At 35.8% G+C, this 19710-nt stretch overlaps 1 protein-coding gene across 6 annotated transcripts in view; it reads right to left on the minus strand.

Annotated features, from left to right (window-relative positions):
• LOC132707251 (cell adhesion molecule Dscam2) overlaps window positions 1–6433 on the minus strand; it is a 312262-nt gene extending 305829 nt beyond the window's left edge. For all 6 annotated transcript variants that reach the window (XM_060679030.1, XM_060679031.1, XM_060679029.1 and 3 more), the window contains exon 1: window positions 6207–6433. In XM_060679030.1, coding sequence (XP_060535013.1) covers window positions 6207–6246 — 40 coding nt within the window. In that variant the 5' untranslated portion in view covers window positions 6247–6433. The remainder of the gene's footprint in view (window positions 1–6206) is intronic.
• Between the last annotated feature and the right edge of the window lie 13277 nt (window positions 6434–19710).

The following is a 19710-nucleotide window of genomic DNA, read 5'->3' on the forward strand; positions in this document are numbered from 1 at the left end:
TAAGGAAGGACCACAGTGGCAAGTGTAGGATTGCTTTCGGCCTCATTGCTATTGGAAGGTTGTGGTGAAGTGTATTTTTTGATGGAATATTTAATATCTTTAATGTGGAAATTAGAGAGAAGAGCAGAAACGTCAGCAAGTTCGACCCAGCAAAAACCGACGCAGGAGGAATGCAGAAGTTTGGTAAAAACTAAATTTAATGTCATATTAAATTAGCTTAGAATAAAATGGCTGGCTGAGTGATCTTTTCTTAGTTGTGTTCCAAAAGGCTACTTTTCGACAAGCACTCTCTCTCTCTCAGAAATAATGACAATAATAATTTGATCTATTCGTGTACCAATTTCAAGTATAAAATTTAAGTTTTCTTATCGATATTGTTGAATTTAGACTGTATTATTTTGTTTTTTTAACGAAAAATGTCAACATTTAAAAAGTCATCCATGTCTTTGCAACAATATGGATTTAATATTCCTAATCTATTTGGCGCTAAATGAGTTACTTATCGCCATACGCTGTCTAGTAAATATGTGCGATCAATGTATTATTGAGTACGTTAGAACAAGGAGTAGAAAAAGGAATATATACTATTTTAAAACATTTTGTTTTAGCATACTGATTATTCGAAGCGTGAAATTAAAATGGTGAAAAGTTCATAAACAATCAATTGATTTTTGATTAGTTTGTACTAATTTGTTAGCTACTAGGTATTTTTCCATGTTATTTGAGTCATTTCAAGTTTACACGATTTGAGCCGGTGATTGTAACCTCGAAATCGAATATAGTTAAATTGTCTGTGCAAATTAATTAATATTAATTAATTAATTAATAAAAAAATTGCCTGTGAGGTAACAAAAACAATTAATTGTTATATTATTAATCTAATAACACAATTTCAATGAGAGATCTTCAGACCAAAAAAATCGAAAAATCGGAGAGTGAAATATTGATGAAGAATAGAACAGTTGGAGTTAATTTTCTTTCCATTCCAGCTGGGAACCTTTCTAATAATGGGACCCGCGAAATCGTAGCGCGTCTTCGATTAACGTCACGCATTCCAAATAAGCCGAAAAATCTCCGGGGATCCGGGAAACGGGACTTGATGGCCCATTAGATGGGATTAGTGTCATATTCTTTTTGCCGCGTGCAATCCCACTCCTGATTTCTCCCGCAAACGAGAAATCCGGCGTTCGCAATAACAGGCAAACGGTAAAATGAGCGATTTCGATTTTTTTCATCCGATCGACAATAAAATCCGTACGCGCAGAATTATCAAACTTCAAAATGAAACGATTTTCCCTGTTAATGATAGGAACTTTCCGTTCCCGCGTACTCGCAAAACTTTCCCGGGAACGGGAGATGCGAGATGAAGAGTAATACGGCGCTGAAACTTTTCCCCTGTATTAACCACCATAAGATAATACTGTGTGTGGAGGAATTAAGAAAGCTTGCGGTTTTGTTTCGGGTCTGTTTGTTTTCAATTACGCGCCCGTCTTTTCTGAGAAGAATTGATTATTGAGGGGATTAGTTTGTGAAATATTAGCGTTTATTGAATAATGATACAGATAAATTATATTAAAATAAATAAGAACTAAAAGTATCAAATGTTTGATAAAGACACGGTGTTGTCGAAACAATTGTCATGTCATAATATATAATTTCATGAAAATCTGAACTTTTACTTCTTATTTATTTTGATAAATGGATTTTATTATATTTAATGGAGGTTTAAGGTTATTGTGTGTAGGCGTCTTGCCTTTTGCGACCAATACATCTATTCGGGCACACTTATTATCCTCCCCCATCAAGTTCAACCGTCGTATGAAGTCCGTTATTTTGTCGGGTTATGTTGTATATTCATGCAGGGTATATAATGATATTTGTTTTATAATAATTCAAGCGAGCTGAAAAACTTCGGAACCTATGTGCTGACCTGACTGACTACCATCCCTCTAACCCCTGTATAGTCCGTTCCCTTTATTGCACCCGACTACTATTTTCAGGTTCGTCTTGCCCATGCCTAATAGCGTTAATGTCTTCGAAATAGGAAATAAACTTCAGCTGTCTTTTTATTTACCTTCAGGACATAGTGTCCAGGTATCAATTTCAGGGGTTCTTGAACAGACAAGTATTTTGTTTTTAAGAAGCAAAAATGCTGCCTGAGGACCATTTACGGCATCCATCGTGAAATGCCCGTCTGCTACAAGCTGAAGGATGCGATTCGGACCAATATGAACCGCTGCTGTCTCTATTTCAAATTCATTCAAACGAAATACCCCTAATAGCTTTAAAAAAAATAAATTTAAGGGACAGACGTGAATAACATAAATGTAAGATTGAAAAGAGTCATTATTCTTCTTCATCGATCTGGTATTCTTCAGTTACGACTTGGTCAAACTATTCTCTTCAGAATGGAAGAATATATTGTTTTCCAAATAAACTAAAAAAATGGTTACTTTAGAAAATGTAAAAAATGTACATTTTTTGCTGTTTCTTTGCTTTACAGGGTCGAGTTTAGATTTTTTTTAATATTTAGGTAGGTATTTAATGAATAAATAAATTTTACTTTAAACCATATGGGAATACGTTTTCTGTTTTTGTAAGGACAAGTGGACAACACTAAATAATTTTTCTAGTGAAAATTACTTAAATAAAGTATATTATTATTATGATTGTTATTATTAATCCTGCTTTTCAAAATACTTTCTCATCATATTTTCTATATCATAAGCATCTTTTGATATTATATTTATAGGGGCAAATCCGGCACGTTTGTTCTTCCAGTCCTTCAGCATTTCCTTGAGATATATGTTAAACAAAATTGCTTTCACCGTGCTGGATAATCTTTTACCTATTTTTGTTCTTGTCTCTAAATCTGTGTACAATGTAAGGAACGGGAGTTACCTCTTCTTCAAAATAGTGCTTTTTTCCACAACCACCATGTTATAGAGGTGCGTGCTCACTCAACTTTCCTAAATGCTGATCCACAAGCTCAGTTGGAGGACGACTTCTGATACTCACTTGGTTAACGGCTGATCTAAGGACTCCAATTCCTCGGCAGCTGCTTTCTTTTCAAATTTCTACTCCTGACTCCTCTTTTAAGTACCAATCATGCTGGTAATATCAGTGATTGCCTTTGTGTCAGGTTAGTAGTGTAAATAAAGTTTAAATTGAGAATTCGAGTCGGAACACAATGCTAAAATTTTTGAGACAAAGGTCGAACAGTTGGTTGCCAATATCATTTAATTTGTAGAAACCAAAATCGGATAGGTCAATTATAAAATTCAATTCACTTGCCTTATTTTTTATTTCGCTGTTTACAGGCCTTGTTCCCAGTTCTGTTCCCAGTCCTGTATTTTGAATTTCGTTAAACTGTTAGATTGATGGGCTGACTGAATAAGATACAAACACTAACTTTTGTTTCTGCAGACCCAGTGTTCTTAAAGTAATAACCAAAAAACAGACCAAAACAATAATACATAGCGTATTTTAGTAATTAAGGGATATTGTCTAGATAGATACTGACTTCTAAATAATTTATCACAAAGCAACCTTAACAATAAGCTTGTATATCTAAACTACTAACTTGACGAGTTACCAGAAACTGAAATGATTTTTGTGTTGTATTATATGTTGTATATTGTATGTAGTGTATGATATTGTATATTGAATATAATTGTACATTGAAAAGCTTTCGGATTATGTGATTATTACTGTTCTTGGATAAACAACACCCTTTACTACTATTATAAGCAGTATTTGCAATCGCCCAAGTAGATGCCGGTAAGTAAATACACTTACCAATAAACCAATCATCAATTTGAAAATCTTCTTTTAAAATTAAAATGAGATGGGAAGAAAGGCGGTAGGGTTTTCGGGGTTCAAAGAATTGTACGATAACTTTTTTGGAATTTTCGTTGTTTTTTTTTTTAGTTAAAATCCTCAATATTTCGCATAATTAACCTGCGTTTACTTCTCAGCGGCTTTATCTAAAAAAATGCTAAAGCATCTAGAGCCTTCGAGTCTAATATTCGAAGGGATTACCATACTTTTCCGGTTTCCGTAAAAATAATAAAAGCATTATTCAGTTTGGAAGCGAACGATATGCGCATTTTTCCAACACAAATGCAGGAAACAAATCTGCAACGCCGAACATCTGGGACGTGGCCCGTGTTTCGGGATAATATTCCCCAACAACAAAATAGATATTCCGATATCCCTTTGTTAGAATTTTATTGACATAAGTAATAGCGCGTCCGCAGATCAGATTTCCTTTGTTGCGAGCGGGAAGTGTGTTTTGACTTTAAATCCCTTAACTTAATAATCTGCAATATTAGGAAGAAGGCTGTTCAAGTTGAAAAGAAAAATTATGTATTTGTCAATATTTTAGAAACTTTGATATTGTATAAAAAATCGGTTTTGTACATATCAATTCTGTATCCACTATGTATCCAAAATAATGACCGTTAACACATAAACAATTCTTTACCAGACATTTTGTATATCATTATTCGGGATAATTAACGCTTATCATCTTCAATCATGATCAAAGTTTATTAGTAACAATTGTCGGTATTCTCAGAAATAAGATGAAGATGAAGATAAGATCATGCCGAGTTTTTTATTTTATTTTTTAGAAATCTAAGAATAAAAAATTGGTTAGTTGGTTATGGTGTTAATAGGATTATTTATCTAGTATGGATTAGACAGTTGGCGAATGTAAAATTATTAAATAACTTGTTTTCTTAAATTTATTGCTATTATTTTTCCAAAGAAACTTCCTCGGGCTACTATAATATTTTTACAAAACTTCTGGAGTTCTCCTGCATTCCTCCTGTTAGCTTCTTCAGAGTTTTTGTAAAAAAGTATTATTGCTCTTTTGTTTATAATTTATAGATTATAAATCCTCAACAAGAACAAAGGGAAATTATGTCCAATTTTAATATGAACCGAATCTTTATAAGAAATTAGATAGAGATAACAACTATCCCTTTTTACATTTTGAATGTAAATAAAAATTTGTGTCGTTTTTGAAAATGAAATCACATTTATAGTCAAAAGCCCCGGTTTTGACACGTACCAAAAAAGAAGAAGAAACAATAGTCTATTTTTGCCAATCATAAGGTGCATCAAAAGACATCTCCTTTATTATGCTTTATAAAATCTATATTTCAGATTTTTGCCGAGTCCACCACTGGGCGTTGCACGAATCTTTCCTCAAAATTTGAAAATACTCAAAAGTTTAACGGAAATCCCAAATCTCTAGCTTCTCTAGACAAAGATATTTGCGGATTTATTTTGGGAATAAAGCATCATGCAGCTATCTCAGAATTATTATTATAATTATTACTTATTATTGAATATACATTTTCTAGCTATCTAATTTAATTTTTAGTTTATAAGTTGAAAATACTCTTCGCTTAACACTAAATTAGATGTCTACAGCAGAAACTGTCACAATGACTATCAGCTATTGAAAATTTGTGTTTTGTTTGAAACCTGGATCATGGCTTAAATAATTCTTTGGTGCCTCTGAATTTTGTTTGAAAAATCATATTGAGAAACATTATTCTTCTAAGTCTCTGGAATTTGTCATTTCTACGTACCCCTTGTGGGGCATGTTTTTGGCTTTCTCATAAAATTCAAGAGATGCGGAACCCACTGATAAATCATATCTGTCGTGGAGATCATACCATACCAGATATGGAACAACTAAGCATCGCTTAAGGTGGAGGGTCGTCAACACTTTAAGAAATTGATACTCCAAGAATAGATTCAACTTGCCTAAAATATTACATTTTGCGGAATTGGAATTACTGACATTCCAAGACATGTAAAGAGCAAAACTAATATCAGATTGCACTAGACAAAATATGAAATGAATTACTCGCGTAAAATATAATAATAATAATAATAATAATAATAATTAGCCTTCGAATATTTTAATTTCTGTTATTAATATCTATTAATAGCAGTTTGTTTTTTATTCAATTTTCAGTCATTATTCTCCACGGTTATCTCTAAAAAATCATTCTAGCGACGCAAATATAATGCATCCATATCGCCAAGTCTCGATATTATTTTCTCTTTTATCCGGCCCTAATTATATTATAGGCCAAAAAACGGTGTGTGATGGGACAGGCAATAAAAAATAAAATACATCCTCACTACTGCGTTACGAGATCTTATTGTTTACATCTACAGCTCACCTGTCAAACTTGCCGCCAACAGGGTCAACAACACGAGCATGTCTCGGCAATGCAATAAACTATCTAAAACAACTAACAGTTCTTAAATATATCTTAAATTTCTAATGGTTAAACTGCATAGCGTCGGAAACGCGACGTTTGGGAAAGCCCCCTTATCAGAGAGTGACTACTCTGTCAGCATGCTTCTGCATCACTTCGTACAGGCCGTTCGATGGGGTTTCGCGAGTCTCTTGACTGCCGCCGATACACTGCCAGCGTCGGGATGCTGAGCGTCGCGCGCTGCCGTCGTCGGGAGAAAGGGCGGCGCACGTTCTCCCCCCACCCCCATCCCTTGCCACCATCGAATTCAGGAACGGCGGTTCAAAGGGTAACGGTCCTTCTAATTTATTCATAAAAAATGTAAAAAATCAAACATTTATCTACCAACATCTTGCATTATTAGTAAAATTTCCAATTTGAATATCAAATACAGATGACAACATTAGATACTGCTTCTATAAAATGAAATGAGGACAAAAAACGGATGATTTTTTGAGTATCGCGTTAAATCAGAAGAGGAAAAGTACGCATACCACATTTTACGTCAGAACTAGAACTGGAATGTTATCTTTAGATAGATTAAGTGACATTCCTATTCTAGAGGAAAACCTGATCCACATTCACTGGGAGAACTGCCCCACTAAACTTTATAGGATCGGTCTAATGACGTCGATCATGCAACAATTTCTAAAATACTGGAACGCAAAAGATAACGGCAGCCAAAAATTATCTGACTATGTCCAGAAGAAGCTTACGTAGCAAACTTAAGGCGGAGTGCTCTGTTCAGGGGGAAGCGCAATGGACCTACTAGGGCCTATAGTACAGACTACTCCTCCCTCTGATGACAAAAGACTATTGTGATAAAAAACCTGAAACCAAAAATGCTTTTAAAATTTAAAAGTCTTGAGTAAAAGAAATCTAGACAATGCATACTCCATCGGTATAAATAGTATAAGCTTAGGGTGTTACTAGACTTAAAGCGACAATAAGAAAAATTTAATTTATAGTTGAAAGGTTTCCAAGTACAAAAAGCATCTAATTGGCTCCTTGATGCCAATGTTTTGATAATAGAAGCATTTCTCGAAAAATTATTATTCATAGATTGTTATCTAGAAGAATTTACTCTTGACCAAACAAAAGCAAAAAAGCTATTCCGATGGAAGGTGATTCTGAAACTGTTGTGCTTGCTACAAAAATCAACTAACAAAGTAGTTAAAGGTCTTGCTAATGTCATATATCATTGTGAGAACTATACTACGGAAATAGTCAACAATACTAGTGAAAATTGGTTCTTACAAGTAATCGCCCAAAACTCTTTTCATTTAAACAAGGGCCATCAAGGTGCAAGCACGTATATGCAGTTTGATAAATTTATTAGTTTTTGAACTATCTACAACAAAATTTTAAACCAATCGTAATGCGCTCTCCTGTATTCTCCCTCTCCTATTACTGTATTACTGTATCATAATTGCCATCTTCAAAAAATAGTAGTCTAATTAATTAAGAAGTTAACTCCAATTTTCTAGGCGATAGCAAATAAAACCAAAAAATAATATAAAGCTGCTATATAAGGAAAATAGAGCTTTTTTGCTGCTGTTTATATATATATTTTTTAATATTGACGGAGGGGCGTAGCACGCCACTGCATTTTACAATCACCTAGGGGCCGGAGGGGAGGTTTGATTAGGCCGGCAGGCGTTGAATTTTTACGGTATTTTGATGGTGTACGCCGTCCGGGAATTTTTTTCGACCCTAGCCCAGAGGTAGCGGGGCGGCGGCGGTGGGGATAATGAGTGGCGAGGGGCAAACGGAAGAGTTAGGAGGAGGCGGAGGCGCTGCGAGTTGAAGGGAGGTGGGGTCGGCTTTTGCAAATTTGTTTTGCAATACGAGAAACGTTTGCTTCGATTTTGATCGATACGCGCGTGTAGCTTCGTGCCTGGATGCATTTCGGTCATTGTCAACTATGCGTACTAAACAGCAAGTTCACGCCCAAATAAGTTGATAAAATCCGAATGCGTTTTGGTAGGCGGTCGGTTAAGCAAGTCTCGATCGGATCGGAGTGCCGCAGGGTTTAGTCCTTGGCCCATTCTTATTCATTCGTTTATAGGACATAACTCCATTAAATATAATAAGTACATAACAATGCAGTTTGACCAAGAAGTGGCTTTGCCAATGTTTTATGACTTGGTTGCCTGCATTCAGCGTGCATAAACAGTTTTTTTTTATTGCGATATTCAGTTTGATTGTGAGGTATTAGCAATGCGAGTTAATATTTTCAGGAAGATACCCTTAGAGAATACTTCAGCAAGATCAGCACAACAGCACATAAGTGGGTATTGGGTTGACAGCTTATGGGTTTTTGTTTTTTGTTTTAGATGGTCGTAAAAGAATCAACCGAAGTTGTGGAGACAGGCGTCGACTTCACGCATGGAAAGTGAGAGGGTAGTAGGTGGGGGTGCCATTATAGTTGGGAGCAGTCACTTCGAGTTTCTTTGAACGAAAAAATGAAATCTCACTACTGCATTAATAAAGTGTCCCGACTTGTGGCGTTGCCCTACCTTCAGCAACTGCAAGATCCTATAAAAATTTATTTCAATAAGTTTGTTTGTAAATGTCATCTGTTATTCAAATAACTATTGTTCCAGTAACTTCTGAAAATGTTATGTTACAATCTCTATGTTACATCTCTATTGGTGTAATTTTATGAACACTAACGAGTGACATACTACAACATACTAGTGATTATCCGTCAGATATCGTTAAAACATAAACATAAAAAGTAAGTTAACAAATGCTACGTTAAAGTTGGTAGGCACAAGATTGGAAATACAAAGAGAATATGTAATTAAATGGAAAGAAAGTGAAAATTATAAACAAACGGTACATAGTTATTTATTATATATAATCTTTTATTACATATTATGGTATTCGAGTCACGAGTGACTTAACCAAGCGTGTAGCATACTATATTTTTTCTACGACCATTTTTTTTTGTACATTTTTGCCAAACAACACGAATACATTCACCGAAATTACCGTCAAAATTGACAAACTTCAAAATATATCTTCGAAAATATCCCACCACAGTAGTGCGATAATATCTCGGAAATGTCCGAAGTAGCTCGAATCAGTGCGAAACGGAACTAACGTGGTAAAAGGACACTTGCCTAGCGCTACATCGGTGTATAAATGAGCATTTTAGAGAAGGCAGTAGAAAATAGTATTTCCCTACTCCCGTCTGTAAAATACCTAATTACCCACCGATCTAGCGTGCGGGAAGCGTCATTTTACCACGTCAGTTTCCTTTCCACTTCGGACATTTCCGGGATTTTACCGCACGGATTTGGGAACAATCGGATGTTTTCGGAGATGTTTCCCACGCTTTGAACTTTGACGTTGGTCAATTCCGACGGTCACGTCTGTGAATGTATTCGTGTTGTTTTACGAAAATGTACCCAAATACTCGTAGTCGTAGAAAAATTATAGTTCAGTAAATGCCGTTTACCGCACTAATTATGCCACAAGTGTGGTAAACGTTATTTGACTCACGATTTTTGGTTAATTTTTTAATTTGGTTAGTTTTTGGGTACATTTTCGCAAAACAACACGAATCCATCCACTGACATGGCCGTCAGAATTGACAAACATCAAAATTCAAGGCGTGGGAAATATCTCTGAAAACATCCGATTGCTCCCAAACCCGTGCGGTAAAATCGCGGAAATTTTCGAAGTGACTCGGATCCGTGGGAAACGAAACTGACGTGGTGTTTTAGGTATTTTACAGGCGGGAGTAGAAAAACACTTTAGCGGCATTTTGGCTAAAAGATCTCTCAAAAAGGGCGGTTCTATCTTTAGATACCGTCAAACTCAAACGGATAAATATTTAGGCGCGCCCGTTTAATTATCTTTATAGGCGAAGCGCACAATCTGAATGTCGGATCTTTGAGATAAATCCTATCAAAATCCCATTAAAACATTCAGAGATATGGTGGTTAATACGGATGCTGTAACAGAAGCGCAGAAATTAGTTCAGAATCTTTTGTAAACCACTTCCATCAATGTAAAGCATAAAAACAATAAATCACACAGCCTAAGTTTCATTTTTTGTCTCATAGAGTTCTCATGCAGATATAGGATTTTAAGTTTAGCATAATAAATTTAAACATGATGTGGGAATCCAAAATCCGAGTCGATCAATATGCTCAATACTAATTTAAACAATTAAAATCTTGTAGATAATACAGTAAATTTAATACAAAAATAAATGAGTCTTTTGTATAAAAAAATTAACAGATAAATATTTCTTCAAAGTATTTTTCTATGTAATTCACTTGATGGTTGGTTGGTCTCAAATCGCTTACCTCCAAACGTTTAAAAATCACACGGCGAAGAGTCTGGACTGTAAAGTCGACGATAGAGAGTTTTCCAGTTCATTTTCAACGGTTTTTGTTGAATTGCAGCTGCTGTGTGCGTCTTGGCCTTGTCGTGAAGGAGCAACACTCCGCTGGTGGAACAATCCCCACATGCAGACGTTCTTGTGCCATGGCTTGAAGGATTATTAATGATTTTCATTGTCATTTTTTGTCAAATATACGTCAAATTTTTGCCAGAATAACCGTCGTTAGGTGGTTTAAAACTAGTAGTTTTTAATAAACACACTTAAGCTTGATTCCATCCAAGACATCAGTAAGCAACCGCAAGTTCACGCCCATATAAGTTGATAGAATCCGAATGCGTTTTGGTACGCGGTAGAACATCGAGTTTTGGCTTTCACAGAGTTTTCTTCGCCTTTCTTTCTCCACTCCACCCATGCCTCGTCCAGATGCCAATTTACAGAAAACAACTTTTCTTTCTTTAAACTTGAGAAATGCGTACTCTTGCATCCTTTTGATCATCATTCAGCAACCTTGGAACGCAACGAACTGAAATGTGTGATCTGCAGGAGACCGCTATGGAACTTTCTCTCTCTCTCGGCACAGTTTACGATACTGTTCAAATGAAATTATCCCATCTCTAACAGTTTTTCATTTATCGCCAACAATTTACCCACAAAAAAGGAAATTTCTAGGATCGGTTATTTTTTTGCCCATAAACGAGACACCCTGTATATAAATCAATATATACATATATAATTCTGTATATAATTCAATAAATGTTCGAAATAGAGGTTATAGCCCTGGATCTCCCACATTTCCTGGTATTTGAATTTTTCCAATAGAGTAAATGGTTTTACAGAAAATACCTGCTTATATGTCGAACAGCGTATGTGATAGACGAAAACCGTAAATACAAGAATTGTAGCTCTCGAGGTGGCTTTTCAGCGTCTTTTAGCAATTTGCCTACAATTGTATATAATAGAAAAATGCTTGAAATGAAAGTTATGCTACTGAATCTTTCGCGTCTTCTGGTTCAAGAATTTTGCCTATCGGAATAATAGTTTTGGTTACTGGAGAAAACATTTTTTTCTGGAAACCAAAATAACCCCAAAAAAAAATTTTTTTTTTAATACTTTGCGGTATGTGATCGCGGCCAAATTTAATGGTTTAGATGTGGGTCCGGACTCCTACTTCTCTGCTAAATCTGAAATAGGTAGTTGCAAATTTAGGGCACCTATTACTTTTTATAATATTGTCTGGTGTATCACGAATAATAGGTAAAACCTTAAATACAAAAGTCTTGACTGTCTACACTACCTATATTTTGGTGTACAACAAACTGACTTCTGAATCGCAGTCTTCTAGTTATGGCAAATTTTCATTAAAAGGTGAACCCCATTTTGAGTTTTTTTGCGAATACTGGCCACACCCTGTACCGTGAGTTCAATTTATCCTGATAACACTTTAATTGGCTGTAACTTTTTTGTTTTTAGAGACATCAAGGTTAACAGAAAAACAAAATGTAGGGTTAGTAGTCAAGTTTTTTTCCAACGGACATAAAACAAAACACTGTCAATTTCCTGAGATATAAGCCTACATTATATTCTGATTACAATGATGTTACACGCTTTAAAATTTTAGTCCACTCGTTTTTGACAAATCGTAATATTTTTAAATGAAGAAAATAGGGCAAACAAATTAGGATTCTATGAAGCACATCCAGTTTCCTCTATTACTAGGGTATATGAAGAGAGACGTATTTCTCGGGGATTAATCCACATCCGCAGAATATCACTCTAATGGATTTAAATGTCGTAAAACTCAAAAACTAGGTGCAGGTGTCAAAGGAGAATGCAGTTTTGTTTGAATTTTTTGAATAGACATAATGAGAATAATAAATTTTTGAAAAACAATTTATGGACTGATGAAAGTTCGTTCACTACAAGAAAGAGCCGTAATAGACAAAATACGCGATATTGGTCTTTAAATAATCCTAGACAAAAACACGAAATAAAAAACCAGGGTTACCATAGATGGGCATACTTTGGGTCCGATATTTATAGATCAAAAGTTAACTGATGATCATTATTTCCAATTCTCAGTGCACCAAATGGAACAATATAAACAAAATTTATACCTAAATATATCAGCGCTGATTATGTGACACCAAGAGGGCGACCCTCTTCGCAATGTTGTGCAAGTTAAAAATTTTCTTTACATAGAATATCCCAGGGGTTAGATAAGGCACGGGGGAACTATGAATTGGCCAGTCAAGTGTACTGACTTAACCTTAATGGATTTTTTCTTTTGGGGACACATAAAAAATCAAGGGATTTCAGAAGCAGTCAATCAGTTAAGAGACATCCGGAAGCGTTACTAAATGCAAGACATCATATAATTAGAGTATGAGAAATGTGTTTAGGAAAATAGTGGTCATATACAGCAGTATTTAGAATAGTTAAAAAAAAATTACTTTAGTATATCTTGACATTTTTATCATTTTTGTTCTACTTTAATTTGTAAATAATTATTGTTGTTGCAGTCAGTCGCGGCACTTTGTGAGATTATATAAAAATTTCCTATTTTTGCCGATTTGTCAAAGACGAGTTGACTAAAAAATAATGTACTCGCAATAATATTAAACACATATATAATATACAAGGGTGTTCCATTTAAAAAAATATGTTGTAGGCCTATATCTCGGAAAATTGACAGTTTTATACGTTACTTAGAAAAAAACTTGGCTATTAATCCTGCAATTTGTTTTTTTGTTTACCTTGATATCTCTAAAAACAAAAAAGTTACCGCCAATTAAAATGTTATCAAGATAAATTGAACGCACGGTACATTTTTAAAAAGTGTCAGGAATAAAAGTTTCGATTTCATTGATTTTCATAAAATAACAAGACCGGAGCGCAATCTATGCCGTGTTATCTCAGCAATAAACTCCAACTAGGTTCGATATTTTGCCACACAATTCGCGTTAGCAACAATTCGCGTTAATTTCAGCTTAATCGTTGCCGACGCCCGATCGAGTTCGTACATATTCGAGCGACGTTTTAGCGTAATTATTTTTCGAAAACTTCAAATCGCAACAAATGACGCAACACCGAACAGTTGTTAAAGCTAAGCGAAACTTCGGAGGCGTTTAATGGAGATGCGGCCCGTAGAAACATTTATTTAAAAACTTTCCATTCACCGAAGTTGCACTGAAAGCGACGTTACGTTCTCCGCTAGCAAAACAAAACAAAAAAGTTGCAGACGAAGCGCTCCGCCCGTGATTGTTGTTTTTGTTACGAAAATGATAACGTTTCGGGACGATTCCCAACCCCCCACCCCCCCAAACCTGATTTACTTTTACTTACCAGCAAATTAAGAAGGTTAAAAAATGTCATAAATGTTTAGTTTTAAGTATATAAAAAATAAAACACAATATTTCTTTTAAATGTCAAGGACGGATCGCTAAAAAGTGTCAAATCCAGATTTGGAGACTTAGCAATTAGCATGACCACTGGCTGCTGGCCAAAGGACCTATTGCGACTCCTTCCGTAGTAATGGAGCTCTCCTAAGGTCCCTCTGAATAAAGATGCCTTTCAATATAGCGGTGGCTCATCAGTAAACCTAATGTTATCCTCACGGCACTCCTTTTGTTTCTGCAATATATATGGCTCTCCATATTCACAAGGTATTTGGTAGATATACTCTTTCATTTGAGTCGTTGCTTTGTTCTTGTAAGTATACTCCCTAATGTAGTTGTATTGTTTTGCTATTCGACTGATCTTTTCTGAGATTCTATTTACGTATGGGATCGTCAAGACAGATAGATAGATAGATAGATAGATGATAGATAGATAGAAAGATATATTGTTAACTATTTTTGTACAAAGTACATTATAGCAAATCAGAGTAATAATATTGTACAATATTGATAATACAGTTTAAGTATAAAAAGTAAAACAATTAAATATAAACACTACGTTACAATATAACAACAATACATTTTAAATTAAAAAAAAGAACAAAGAGACAAAGATAAAAACACTAAGAGAAGTAATATATATTTATTTCATAAAATACGTTTAATTCCTATCTACCTCACACAGCTCTGATGTTGCTTTCCATTTGCAATTTGATAATGTTTTGTTAAGAGATTTTTGACTGCAACCATTCTAAAGGAAATATTTTTTAATACTGCTAATTCTACATCTAGTAATGCTTCGTCACAGCATATTGTGATTGCTCTTTTGCAGAATGGAAAGTTAAATATGATGACACTATATTCCGGGATATCATCCGTTCGCTCGTTGAACTCCGACTGGAATCCTGCAGAGGTTTCGCCAAAATCTCCTTGGCATCTTCAATGCTCGCGCTCCGAAAACACTTCGAACACTGGGGTTTCGGAGCGCGAGCATTGAAGATGCCAAGTGAGATTTTGGCGAAACGTCTGCAGGATTCCAGTCGGATGCAGGATTCCAGTCGGAGTTCAACGAGCGAACGGATGATATCCCGGAATATAGTGTCATCACATTTTTCCATCCGTGAATCAATACGTGAGAATATATATATATATATATATATATATATATATATATATATATATATATATATATATATATATATGATGACACTATATTCCGGGATATCATCCGTTCGCTCGTTGAACTCCGACTGGAATCCTGCATCCGACTGGAATCCTGCAAATCTTGCATCCGACTGGAATCCTGCAGACGTTTCGCCAAAATCTCACTTGGCATCTTCAATGCTCGCGCTCCGAAAACACTTCGAATACTCGGAGCGCGAGCATTGAAGATGCCAAGTGAGATTTTGGCGAAACGTCTGGAGGATTCCAGTCGGATGCAAGATTTGCAGGATTCCAGTCGGATGCAGGATTCCAGTCGGAGTTCAACGAGCGAACGGATGATATCCCGGAATATAGTGTCATCACATTTTTCCATCCGTGAATCAATACGTGAGAATATATATATATATATATATATATATATATATATATATATATATATATATATATATATATATATATATATATACTCGCTTTCAAGGGAGAGAGAGAGAGAGAGTGAGAGGGGCGGGGGGGGAGGGAGAGAGAGAGAGAGAGAGTGGAGCTCATCGGTCGGCATAAAACTGGCCTTTGTCTTGGAAGTAAGAGTTATGCAGACAACACCAAAGGGCCTCCAACACTCCCCCCGAAGCGAAGTTTTGTCTTGAAGTGTTGTATCAATCCTCAATCTGGCCTCGATAATGTCTAACTATTCCGCCAAGGTCACGTTGGTGTATCAAAGTTCCACATCAAACCTAACAAACTTGTCTGGTCTGAAGGACATAATCTTTCGTTTTTTAAAATATACTGTGCAATGTTTCTATATGTATTTCGTTCGTGATGTATACATTTGCTATTACGTTTGTGATATGCTCATCAAAATGAGACTAAAATGAAACGAAATATTTGGCCTATAAATTATGAAAAACTACACGATAAACAAAAGAAAGTTCTAATTTGTCACGTGGTGTAATTGGCGAATTAATTGGCAAGCCAAAATGGCATTTTTTTTATTTCGTCCATTTTTATTTCACAATATAGCGGCACGGCTAAACTTTTCGCTGCCGTTTGTTTACAAATCGAACCGTATGATATACGTCTCGTTAGTTCCGTAGCGATATTTTCCCTTTTCGGCTTTTACAACGCTCTACGGCTCGAACCAGGTCGCAGTTGCACCGGAGCAGAGCCTAAATCCTCGCCCTTTGCAGATGGAATCGAGTTGTAAAACAAATACGGGATGAAAAGTGGGCCAGTGGGGCGTTAACTAATTTATCGTAACGCTCCACCAAAGATAAGTGAACACCCTCCTGGTTGAGATACGGATTCGATTGCTCTAGATTTTGCACCGGGCTCGTAATATGGGTGTAGGATACGAGGCTGTCAAATGAAATAAATAATCTTTACTGCATAAAATGGGAAACTATTGCGATATGCCAAGATTGATTAATGTTCTTAATAATTAACAACCACCTCCCAATAACATAACTTTAAAAATATTTACACAACAGCAAAATAACACATCACACAAATATGTGCAAAAAAGATTCATATAGTCACTAGAAGGTTTATGATCTACCGGACACAAAACTTTTCAGAGGATTTTTAAATAAAAATGTACTACAATCTTTAAACGAACGAGGTACTGAGTTATCCATAGGGCAGAGGAATATAAAAAACATTTTTTTTTAAACTTTGTTCGACACAGGTAGTTTTAACGGGTGATTCAATAAGAGTTTCCACATTACAATCTGAAATATTTTTGAAACGCCACTGTATTTGTTTATTATCATATGAGATTTCTAACCTCAAACCATAAAAAAATTAGTCATGGAGCAATATACGACCGAACAACGTGTAAAAATTATGCAAGCCTATTATGAAAATGGTCGATCAAGAAAAAGGGCATTTCGGGCTCTACGTGAACTTTGCGGCGCGCAAAATCGACCTTCTGAGAGGACAATTTGGAATGTGGTTCAAAAATTTGAGCAAACTGGATCTGTAACTAACCTCAAACTTCCTCAACGTGCTCGTGCAAGTCGGTCAGATCAAAATATTGCCATTGTTCGCGAAAGTGTAGCCGACGATCCAAACACATCGATTCGTCATCGATCGCAGCAAGTGTGCCTTACGTATTCAATCACACAGCGAATTTTAACAAAAGACTTGCATCTACACCCATATAAAGTCCAAATAACTCAGGAGTTGGTGGTTTTGTAAACAAACAAAATGCTCGTATTTGGGATTAGAAAATCCATGAGAACGCTGTTACGGTTGATGGTTGATGGTGTTCGCTATCGAAACATGATATCTGATTTTTTCTAGGAGCAGTTGGAAGATATGGACATTGAAGATTTGTGGTTCCAACAGGATGGAGCCACTTGTCACACATCCGCTGCGGGGCAAGGTTCCTGGTCGGATTATCTCACGTAACGGCGATATCAATTGGCCGCCGCGATCATGTGATCTCACTCCCCTAGATTTTTTTTTGGGGTATCTAAAAAGCAGAGTGTATAGAAGTAAACCAAACACTATTCCAGAGCTGAAACAGGAGATTAGACGCGAAATAGCCGGCATAGAACCTGAATTGTGTCAAAAAGTGATAGGAAATGTGAATAAACGAATTACGTCATGCCACATGAGTCTCGGGGTCATTTGAATGACATCATCTTTCATACCTAATTGTAATCCACTAATCTAAAATGGCAAATAAAAATGTTTATATATTTTTATATTTTTCCGAGTTTTTTTTTATTATTTTAATGTGGAGACCCTGATTGAATCACCCTTTATTTGTAAGTTGTTTTTTGCCATATCCTATTCATATGTAAATGAAAAGAAAAATTATTGTCCGTGTATGGTAGATTAACGTTATTTAGCACTATATTAGATGAGGACCGGTCAATAAAAATTTTTGGAAACGAAATAAAAGCCCAGGCTGATATTTTTTGCAAGTCTACATTGAATGAATGGTGCCCGAAAGATCTGCCGTGGGTGTTAGGATATTAATTTGCAGGTCACCTGCACTCGTAGATCAGATCAGTTCTAAAAGAGTGGAGGTCTAAAGATAGAACCCTGGGGAACACCCCTCGTTGCAGCTCTCCTATCAAGCCTCACAGCAACTACCTCAACCCCAGCCAATTTGCTGCTTCTGATATAGGTAACTTTCAAACCAGCGTCAATCTTATAATAACTTGTTTTTTTATTCCAACATAGTGTGTAGCCAAAAACATAGATCAACAGCGTCGGGAACAGCTATCTATGAAGTTTACACTATCACCAGCCATTTCGAATATATTTACGGAAGCCTTTGAGAAGAAAACTATCGACACTTTCCATCTAAAACCAAAATTATGAAAACCCTACGTCGATCATACTTTTGCTATTTGGGCTCATGGTCAGGAATCCCTAGTAGATTTTCTTAGACATTTAAACTCTATGCACCCCACCATACGTTTTACGATTGAAATAGAAACTAATAACAACCTCCTATTCTTAGATATTCTCATCAATAGAAAATCAGAACTAAAATTGGGTCATTGAGTTTACAGGAAACCTACGCACACAGACCGTTACCTTAATGCATTGTCACATCACCATCCAGACCAAAAATCAACAGAGCCGTAAAACTATCTCATCCTGACTCATTGAACCCAGAATTAAACACCTTACCTTTGGTCTTCTCTCTAATAATTTGAACATTAAAGATATTAAGCGTTTCATCACAAAATTCACTTCACCACAACCTTCCAATAGCAATGAAACCGAAAGCAATCCCACATTTGCCACTGTTGTCCTTCCTTATATTGAAATCATCACTGACCACATATCAAAAGTTCTAAAGAAATATAACGTTAAAACCATATGCGGCAAAGAATACATTGGAGAGACCGGGCGTAAAATATCAACTAAGCCCAAAGAACATTCAGATTCATCAGCAGTTGCCGAATACAATCACGAAACCGGACATAAAATTTTATTCGATAAAACTAAAATTCTTGCATGTAATCAATTCTTATGGCAACGAAAAATCCGAGATGCTATAAAAATCTAAATTCAAATAAAAAAAAATCAGTCATCCAAGAGGGTGTTTATGCCCCCAATTTAGCGCCGCCCCCTGAAACAATATAAAAGCAGGTACAGAGTAAAATGCGAGCCAGTTTCAGGCAAGCTCTGAAGAAGCCAACAGGATGATTGGCGAAACGTTAGCTAGTTCAACTCAACAAAAACCGACCCAGGAATAATCCAGAAGTTTTATAAAAAGTATAACAGTAGTTTCTTTGAAACATTCTTAAATCCATTAATACCCAATATTAGTTGACGTATGTCTAGCAGTTAACGAAACACCTTGTATGTATTTTTGATAGACTCCCCGCGTATTCGAACGGTTAGTTGATAACGACATTTTAAACTTCAGAATTCTTTTCCCGGACCTGTATTTAAATCCGGCGAAACAAACGCTGCGGAGCCGATCTCGCGAAACGGAAGAAGCAAACGAGGATAAAACAATAAAATTTACGAGACGTTATACATT

Source organism: Cylas formicarius, unplaced genomic scaffold (assembly GCF_029955315.1).
Source record: "Cylas formicarius isolate icCylForm1 unplaced genomic scaffold, icCylForm1.1 PGA_scaffold_9__14_contigs__length_23061073, whole genome shotgun sequence".
Lineage (NCBI taxonomy): Eukaryota > Metazoa > Arthropoda > Insecta > Coleoptera > Brentidae > Cylas > Cylas formicarius.